Raw genomic sequence first — 8,895 nt, 5'->3', positions numbered from 1 at the left:
GATATGTCTCTTTAAATGTCCCAATGTTTAAACCAATAAATGGGCGGAGGTGGGTGGGATCAACTTGTACAGTTCACTTGTAATGTCAGTGCCAAAATGTTGCACAAAATTATTAATTTGACAGTCAGGGATGTGAGATTCCCGACTTCTTTGGAGCAACACGGCTCAGATGCAATGGTAAGGAAGTGTCCGCAGCTGTAGCAATAATCTGGATACATGCATTGTGCTTACATTTGCAGTTGTGAGACCACCGCACTGTAACTTTCCACTGCAGCACACCGACCCGGATTATTCGGCCGCATATGTGGTGATCGACACGGACTGCGGGTTGAAAGGCTTCGGCCTCACGTTCACTCTGGGAAAAGGCACGGAGATTGGTAAGATTTAATCAGTGCAGCCAGAAACAAACGGAATCATGACATGTGACCACAACAGCACGGACTCCGTGCTGCTGCGTTCAATTGATCCTAGTAAACTCCCAATTTCGACTTGCAGAATCGAACTTCTTGAGTTTCAGTTTAAATTGTTTATTACATTAAATGTCAAAATGCTACTAGATTATTAATAATCTTTTAGCATTAAATAATTATTAATATCTTTAATCTTTATATATTTAATTACACACACAATGTTCAACATAAATAGGTTAACTCTCGTAGCTCTTACACCCGAAACAAAAACAAAACAAATAAAAAACATATTACAGACATGCCAAAAGCCATAATGGTAAATATACTATTTAATAATGAAATATTACATTTAGGTATCAGAAGCGTTTGCATAATTCTGACTGTATTTCTTTTCTCACGTCCTTGTGTGCAACGACAGAAAGTTGAACCCTACACCGCCATCGTGTGGTCATTTTAATTTAACACAATGAAAAATATTTCAGTTGACTCTACCACAGTCTACATGTGAGGTTTGTCTGTCTGGAGCTTTCATCCTTTGTGTGTGATTTATGTGCGTCGTACCGCGCAGTGGTGTGTGCTGTGGAGGCCCTGTCAGGACATGTTGTTGGGAAATCCTTGCAGGACATTGTGAGGGACTTCCGTGGATTTTACCGCCTCCTGACCAGTGATGGCCAAATGAGATGGGTGAGAACAGGCACACAACACAAGCAGAGAGATAGATAGTGTAAAAAGACAAATAAATGTGAAAGGGTTTGCAATCTTGAATCCAGGCTTTTCAAGAAGTAGTGCCAGGTCTCTGCAGCCAAAAGACAGTAGGAGAAAAAATGTAGTTGTTTAATAATCATGTGAGCCAAATTAATGATTTTTGATGCATGAAGCATTTGTTTCCGTGCTGCAATGTAATATTGAGCTCACAAAGGGGATGTCAACGGTTTTGAACTTGTGTCTGAACCAGTTAGGCCCAGAGAAAGGAGTGATCCACCTGGCCACTGCTGCAGTCTTGAATGCTGTGTGGGACCTGTGGGCGAGAGCAGAGAGCAAGGTGGGGCTGTTTCATGAATTGATGAGGAATTATCAGAAAAACCCAATTTCCTTTCCCTTCGTGACACACTCATATCCTGCTCTCATTTCCCTGCAGCCACTGTGGAAGCTGCTTGTTGACATGGTGAGTCACCGGAAATGTAGGTGTTTGATTTATGTCCAGGATGTGATCACAAGGAAAATAACATGTTTTATGTGTGTCAATTCAGGATCCCAAGCAGATTGTCTCATGTATTGACTTCAGATACATCACAGATGTGCTCACAGAGGAGGAGGCTCTAGGTGAGACCGGTTTATGATGATACATATGTCCAGTACAGTGTGGGAATAGAAATCCCTGTGCAGCATAGTAAAAGCAATAGACTCTCTTCTTCTTCTTTTTCATCATTCAGACATACTCGTGAAAGCACAGGAGGGCAAGCAGCAGAGAGGTGAGCATACTGAAAAGAGTCATTAATTACAGGGCTGAATGGAATTTTGCGGAACATAATTGCCTCTTTAGAACTGACAGGAGTGCTTTTAGGCTTCATAATAGGCTCCTTCACGCCACATATTCTCTATTAAAACACTCTTCTCCTTTAAGTGTGAGTTACCTTCTTTTTTTGCTTCCCAGAGGATCAAATGCTGAAAGAGGGTTATCCTGCCTACACCACCTCCTGTGCATGGATCGGATACTCAGACCAGCAGTTGAAACAGGTCTCTGTGCTATAAAATACATCAGAATCAGCTTTATTTGCCAGGTGTGTGTACACATAAGAGGAATTTGACTCAGGATTGAACATTGCTCACGGTGTGCTCACTTACAATACAATAATAAAATCAGACACAGGCTACCGTATAGAGAACACATATATACACACTATAAACAAAAACAATATAGACAGATTGAGACAATAGTGTGATGAGCAGAGTGCAAAGGATGCCGGGGTAAAATTATCATTTTTATGTACATGTTGGAGGTGGATGTGATATACACATGCATGTACACATGTACACAGTGCGATGGTGCATAATGCAAAGGATGCTGGAATAAATAAGTATTATGAGCAGGTGTTATGTACATGTGGTAGGTGGATTTGGTATAGAGTATACAAAATGACAATATGAACAGTTCTGAAATAGAGAATGATGAATAAATAATAAGTGTTAGCCAGTAAACAGGTGGCTGATTAGACACAGAGTTACTGGGTCATTGCACAGGAATTGTTCCTGACTCTGCGAGGCAGAACATGTTATCCAAGGTGGGTTAAAATCAAGAGCAACTGGATTTGGCAAAAGATATTTGAAGACGTTTCGCCTCTTATCCAAGAGGCTTCCTCAGTTCTGACTGACTGGCAGGGAATCCCAGCTACTTAACCACCACTTGGATCATTAGTGCTTCTGTCTCTGAGACTCTTCATAATTTTTCAAATAACAATGACAGTTGTGTGTTTCTGAAGCTCTGCACAGACGCACTCAAAAGCGGTTGGACCAAGTTCAAGGTCAAAGTGGGTGCAGATCTAGAGGACGACATACGCAGGTGCCGCCTCATAAGGCAGATGATTGGACCCAATAACACATTGGTAAGGTTGTCTTTGCCCCAAGCGTTGTATCTACATTTGGAAATAACAGTATATTGAAGTGTTTTTGCGATAGATGATCGATGCCAACCAGAGATGGGATGTAGCCGAGGCCATCAGCTGGGTGTCCAGCCTGGCTGAGTTCAAACCTCTTTGGATAGAGGAACCCACGTCCCCAGATGACATTCTGGGCCACGCTGCTATCTCCAAGGTGAGGTGGGATTTTCTAGCTTTCGTGCATTTGTGTGTTGAAGACAATGGTGGTCTATGAGACAATGGGCACCTGTAAAAGGCCCCGCACTCCTTCAACATACAGTAGGCGCACTTTTTTTAGTTTTTTTTCTGCTTTGGCTTTGTATGTGTTTGTGGTTATTTGGCATTTCTTTGTAGCTTTGCATCTCATTGTGATTATATTTGTGGTCATTTTTTGTCTCTTTATAGTTGTTTTGAGTGCCTTTGTGGTTGTTTTGTGTCTCTGAAGTTCTGTGTCTCTTTCAGTTTGCGTCTCTTTGTAATTGTTTTAAGTCTATAGTAGTTTTGTGCCTGTTTGTCTCTTTGTAGTTGTTTAAGTCTATAGTTGTTCTGTCTGTTTCAGTTTGTGTCTCTGAAGTAGTTTTGTGTCTGTTTTAGTTTGTTTCTTTGTAGTTGTTTTAAGTCTATTTGTTTTGTGCCTCTGTTAAATTGTTTTTAGTTTATAGTTGTTTTGTGTTTGTTTTAAATTGTTTTTAGTCTATAGAAGTTTTGTGTCTTTTTTACTTTGTCTCTTTTTAATTGTTTTAAGTCTATAGTTGGTTTTTGTTTTCATTTTGTGCCTCTTTGTAGTTGTTTTAAGTCTGTTTGTTTTGTGCCTCTTTCTTTGTGTCGCTGAAGTTGTTTTGCATTTCTTTGTTGTAATATGTGTGATTTTGCATCATTCAGTAATCCATCCGTGGTTGAAGATTGATAAAAGATCATTTTTGTTGTTGCAGGCTTTGGCTCCACTTGGGATTGGTGTGGCAACAGGGGAGCAGGTCAGAGCTCACGTTTATGGCAGCACATGTATCACTGACTGAAAAGTTTTTTAGCTGGGTAACTTGTTTCCTCTCCAGTGTCACAATAGGGTGATGTTCAAGCAGTTCCTCCAGGCCTCGGCCCTGCAGTTTGTCCAGATAGACAGCTGTCGGTTGGGCAGTGTCAACGAGAACCTGGCTGTGTTGCTGATGGCCCATAAGTTCAAAGGTAAAACTAGAGTAATATATGGAGCAATAATATAAAACTTAACATTTTATGGAGGCTTGAAAAAGGGGGTACAAGGTTATCAGATGAGTCAGGAATTTAACAGATTACATCAATCAATATTAATGAAAAATATCTATATCAAAAACATGCTAGACTAGATGCTACTGCATTGTCCCCTAGTGCCCGTTTGTCCTCACGCTGGAGGAGTCGGTCTCTGTGAGCTTGTCCAGCATCTGATTCTGTTTGACTACACCTGTCTGTCTGGAAATCTCAGCAACCGGTAAGAGCACTTGCCTGAATATATCAGACAAGCACATAATAATCAGCAACAGTTTTTTGGCTATTTTTTTCTTTCCAGAATGTGTGAATATGTGGATCACCTACACGAACACTTCACCAGTCCTGTGGTGATTCATGACGCCCACTACATGCCCCCCAAGGTAATATGAAGTAGATACCAAGAACTATCACTTAGAAATGAATCTCTGCATTACTCTGCAGAGATTCTCTGCATTATATCTCTATTCCATATTATGCTTATTATTCTCAGGATCCAGGCTATTCTTGTGAGATGCTTGAATCATCGGTGCAGAGACATCAGTACCCTGAAGGAGATGTATGGAAGCTGCACATTAACAAATGAGGACTTTATCTTAAACATTTTACATACTGTAAGACTCTTTTACACTTAAAATTAGGCTGGGTCAAGTGGAATGAAAATACATTACACTAATAAATGTTAGCAGGTTGTAAACAATTGCAATAGAAATGTAGCAGACACTGTCAAATTCAGACTTGGAATATTAAAATTAGAAAATACAAGTCAGTATCCTTCAAGCTGACACGTGGAAATTTCTTTATTTACAAATTAGATATTAATATTTAAAGGGAAATGTAACAGATTTAACAGGCACTTGTTCCAAGCAACTAACACATTCATTCTCTAGCAATCAAATGTAGTACATCAGCAGTTCAACTACAGAAAACCCAGCATGAGTAAAGTGAGTTTTTTTTTTTTTTTACACTTTCACACACACAAACCACCTACCCATTTTTGTGACTTAGTAGAACTGAACTTTTAAAATATATAGTCTTTCTAAGATGAGAGTCAAGTACACATACTGAACAGCATATATAAAACAATCTGACTCCTAAAAGCACCTTACACACACTTATCCTTCATCACCTTTATATTGGGATTTTTAAACAGCCATCTGCATCTTAATGGTGGGATGAGGGTTGTAGTCGCAGATCTCAAAGTCCTCCGCACGGAAATCATCAATATGCTCCACTTTTCTCAGGATCTTCAGCTTAGGGAAGGGACGAATCTCCCTCTGAAGCTGCAAATTTAGGCAGATAAACTCGTGTAAGTTTGAAATCAAGCAGACAGTAGAGAAACAAGAAAAAAAACCTCTTCTTTAAATAACCCACCTGTACTGTGAGAGGTTCAATGTGGTTGACGTAGACGTGAGCATCTCCAAGAGTGTGAACAAAGTCGCCAGGCTGAAGGGACAGAATAAAATAAATAAAATAATTAAGCACATGATGGGTGAGGTGATGGAGCGCGCACACACACACACACACACACACACACACACACACACACACACACACACCTCAAAATAAGATAAGAATTACCTTGAGTCCTGTGATGTGTGCTATCATGTAGGTAAGGAGTGCATAGCTGGCGATATTGAAAGGCACCCCAAGGCCCATATCACCTGAGCGCTGGTACAGCTGACACGAGAGCTCACCATCACACACGTAGAACTGACACAGGGCGTGGCAGGGGGGCAGAGCCATGATGGGCAGGTCTGCAACAACATACGAGACGCAGATATAAAACAGCCTGATGGAACGTCACTTCAGGTCAGATTTAAAGAGAGCTCTTGAGCAGTAACTTTAAACGTTGTCCATGCTTCACCTTTGGGGTTCCAAGCACACATGATGATCCGTCTGTCCTCTGGATTCTTTTTGATGGTGTCAATGACCTTCTGCAGCTGGTCAACACCTTGTCCTGTGTAATCTGTCGAAGGAATTGATTAAAAAAAACAACAACATTAATTTAAGCTCCTACTGTGCAATACACATACCAAATATGATCTTTTAAAAGTGTAGTTTCGGTATTTTTAAACCTGGGCCCTATTTTAACATATTTTGAAATGACTAAAAGGTACAAAAGGTCCGTGCTGTAGATTCCTTCAGCCGGCAGCTGCTGAAACATATTCCTTCGGGGGAATTGCACCCGTCAAAAATCACATCCACAAAAAGGGCTGTTATACTAGGTGTCTGACAACATCGTGGAAAGGATCCCTAAGTGTGAATCCCAGTGACACCCCTTGTTTTTGACAGAAGTCTCGCTCAAGGACAATTCTCAACGTGAGGCAGAGTGGGAGAGAGGAGCTGTGTTTTAGTAACGTTATGCCATTAATACTTGACATACATGTGAGATTAATTGGCTGCATGATGACCGAGTGAGCAGCATTTACAAATTGCCGCAATCCCACAACCAAATGCACAGTAGTGGAGATTTGCAGAAAAATGCAACCAGTAAACAGGTGCAGCTGTGACATAGTGTACCTCCATGCATGTTTGTGTACTCGGCACCAAAGTGCCTCCACTGGAAACCATACACAGGTCCCAGGTCGCCCTCCTCTCGATCTGTGAACCCAAGGTTGTCCAGGAAGTCCCGGGACCCGTTGGCATCCCAAATCTTCACGCCTTTCTCAGAGAGCTCCTTGGCATTTGTTGATCCCTGCAACCACACACAAAAAAAAATAGATATCAGAGCCCAACTCATTTTAACACAAATCCTCAGACATAAATGCTGCATGTGAACTGAAATGAGCTCAGCTACCTTTTGAGCTTTGTAGCCATGTCGAGATTTCTGCATCTGATCCAATGCAGAGGGAGTGAATTAAACTTTTAAGGTGCTTTTAAAAATCCAAGATTGTAACAAGGACGAGGACTATTTCTTCAGTGGAAAGTGTTCCAATGAAAACAGTCATCATGGAGATAAGAGTGGTTTTTAATGTTGTTTTCCCTAGTAAAATCCTAAACTAGCTGCATGGCTGGATACCACGAGAGTAAAGTGAGACAATATTTTTTTATAATGTGGCTGAAATTGACTCCAAATCTCATCTGATCATCCTCACCTTTATAAACCACAGCAATTCTTCAAGGATCCCTCTCCAAAACACTCTCTTGGTTGTCAGCAAGGGAAACTGATCTACAAATAATAAACAGGAAAGGCATAAAGAAATGTTATTATTAAGATTACTTATTTTTTGTTATTAAAATTATGACCCAAATACAGTTAAAAAAAGAAAGAACTACCAAATAAACCTGTAAGCGCTCCCTGGTGGAGAAACTATATGAGTTCCACGGTTTCTAAATTACAACAAACATATCTTTCGCATTTCTGCACTGTTATGTCCTGTTACTTATCTGCCAACATAATATGCACATTTAAATCTGAGGTAAATTAATGTCAGCCAGTTGCACATTTATAAAAGTACTAAGTTACTTTTATTTTAGGCTATTTTAAATTGACACTCCACAAATGCACCCCCCACAGCTTTAGTTTACTTGGTAAGTTTCGCTCAATTCCTGGATGCCTATGGGATCATGATTATATTATTTGATCCAATAGACACAATATTTGAGCCAAAATAGCCTAATTTTGCTGTTTGACATAACTTCTTCTATTTCTACACGAAATAGTTTTTAAAAAGGTCTGTCCTAAGGCATTTATTCGTTTCTGACTGATGGAGGGAAACCCAAAAACTACCGTATCTGTGAACTCTCACACATGTAGACTATTCTATGCGATCTCCTTTTGATAACTAATGCAATAACTAATGTGATATTGTTTCACTTCCATTCACTGAGCCTCCCCTGAAACTGTTTGGAGCCCCCCTTGGGAGGCCCGCCTCACACTTTGAAAACCACTGGGTTAAACCAAACAAACCTCTTAAACTGTATCTGGCTTGAGCACCGAACACAGAGATGATCCCTGTCCCGGTCCGGTCCCCCTTTCTGCGGCCGTGCTGCATGATGTACTCGATCTGATCCAGGTACCCGCGTTCATCACAGAAAACCCCGAAGTTCTTCTTCTCCGCCGCCGTCTGGGACTCTTCCTCCTTTCTGCAGCCGGCCTCACGGTGCAGCTCTTCGGTGTGGATTTCTGAAGTGGCGGGCATTTTAGTGGACACGAGCGGAGACGACTTCAGTGGAGACCAGAGAGGGAAGTTATGTGTTGTGTTGCGGTCATAGAGGCTGAGGGTCACAGGTGCAGTTTTCCCGGGAGTTTCAGAACGCGGACAGCCAATCGTGGGCCCTGCACTACTTCCGGTTTGACAAAACTCTCGCGCGAGAACTGAAAAAAGCGCGCTCTGCTGCTTTTTTTTTTTTTTGTCCCCCCAACTTTACACAACAAAGTTTTTCCTTTACAGTACTTCCTTGTACCATAACCATAGTTATGATTAGTTAAAAATGTTCTGAAAAATAGCTTGCAGTAAGTAATGTTAAATAGCAAATTAAAATACTGTAAGAAAAGTTCACAATAAGAAAATATGCAATGCAATGTAAATATATAAGAAACAAATGTGCTTCGTCTAAAAAAAGCCAGAAAATTTCTCCAGAATGCAGGAAATTAAGTGTTTAAT

At 40.7% G+C, this 8,895-nt stretch overlaps 2 protein-coding genes across 3 annotated transcripts; one reads left to right on the top strand and one right to left on the bottom strand.

The window, feature by feature from the left end:
* The first annotated feature begins 34 nt into the window (after nt 1-34).
* enosf1 (enolase superfamily member 1) lies at nt 35-5,070 on the top strand. Of its 2 annotated transcripts, none has more exons than XM_038729987.1 (15): nt 35-177; nt 275-377; nt 979-1,094; nt 1,366-1,452; nt 1,549-1,575; nt 1,661-1,733; nt 1,844-1,882; nt 2,065-2,147; nt 2,891-3,013; nt 3,087-3,221; nt 3,979-4,020; nt 4,099-4,228; nt 4,409-4,508; nt 4,587-4,668; nt 4,779-5,070. In XM_038729987.1, the coding sequence occupies exons 1-15, from the start codon at nt 40-42 to the stop codon at nt 4,869-4,871; spliced, it is 1,371 nt and encodes a 456-aa protein (XP_038585915.1). In that variant the 5' UTR covers nt 35-39; the 3' UTR covers nt 4,872-5,070. The 2 variants fall into 2 exon arrangements, with proteins under 2 accessions (XP_038585915.1, XP_038585907.1); XM_038729979.1 differs by having other exon boundaries at nt 4,075-4,228.
* Nucleotides 5,068-8,547, bottom strand: tyms (thymidylate synthetase). Its single transcript, XM_038729995.1, has 7 exons — nt 8,199-8,547; nt 7,384-7,457; nt 6,809-6,983; nt 6,153-6,254; nt 5,867-6,042; nt 5,660-5,731; nt 5,068-5,568 (listed from the first exon to the last, which is right to left on the bottom strand). The coding sequence occupies exons 1-7, from the start codon at nt 8,428-8,430 to the stop codon at nt 5,431-5,433; spliced, it is 969 nt and encodes a 322-aa protein (XP_038585923.1). The 5' UTR covers nt 8,431-8,547; the 3' UTR covers nt 5,068-5,430.
* Between the last annotated feature and the right edge of the window lie 348 nt (nt 8,548-8,895).

Source organism: Micropterus salmoides, unplaced genomic scaffold, assembly GCF_014851395.1.
Source record: "Micropterus salmoides isolate LMB-PRFRI ecotype aquatic unplaced genomic scaffold, ASM1485139v1 Ms_hic_scaffold_1, whole genome shotgun sequence".
Classification (NCBI taxonomy): Eukaryota; Metazoa; Chordata; class Actinopteri; order Centrarchiformes; family Centrarchidae; genus Micropterus; species Micropterus salmoides.
Note: the sequence above shows the minus strand (reverse complement) of the source record. Positions and strands in the feature narration are given on the sequence as shown.

Excerpts from the sequence above, each read along its gene's own strand:
- enosf1 (XM_038729979.1), top strand. The coding sequence starts at position 40 with ATGGGCGGAGGTGGGTGGGATCAACTTGTACAGTTCACTTGTAATGTC. Across the intron at positions 1,453-1,548 it reads GGGCGAGAGCAGAGAGCAAG|CCACTGTGGAAGCTGCTTGT; the intron begins GTGGGGCTGTTT and ends ATTTCCCTGCAG. Across the intron at positions 4,509-4,586 it reads TCTGGAAATCTCAGCAACCG|AATGTGTGAATATGTGGATC; the intron begins GTAAGAGCACTT and ends TTTTCTTTCCAG.
- tyms (XM_038729995.1), bottom strand. The coding sequence starts at position 8,430 with ATGCCCGCCACTTCAGAAATCCACACCGAAGAGCTGCACCGTGAGGCC. Across the intron at positions 6,255-6,808 it reads GTACACAAACATGCATGGAG|ATTACACAGGACAAGGTGTT; the intron begins GTACACTATGTC and ends TTCCTTCGACAG. Across the intron at positions 6,043-6,152 it reads GTGTGCTTGGAACCCCAAAG|ACCTGCCCATCATGGCTCTG; the intron begins GTGAAGCATGGA and ends ATGTTGTTGCAG.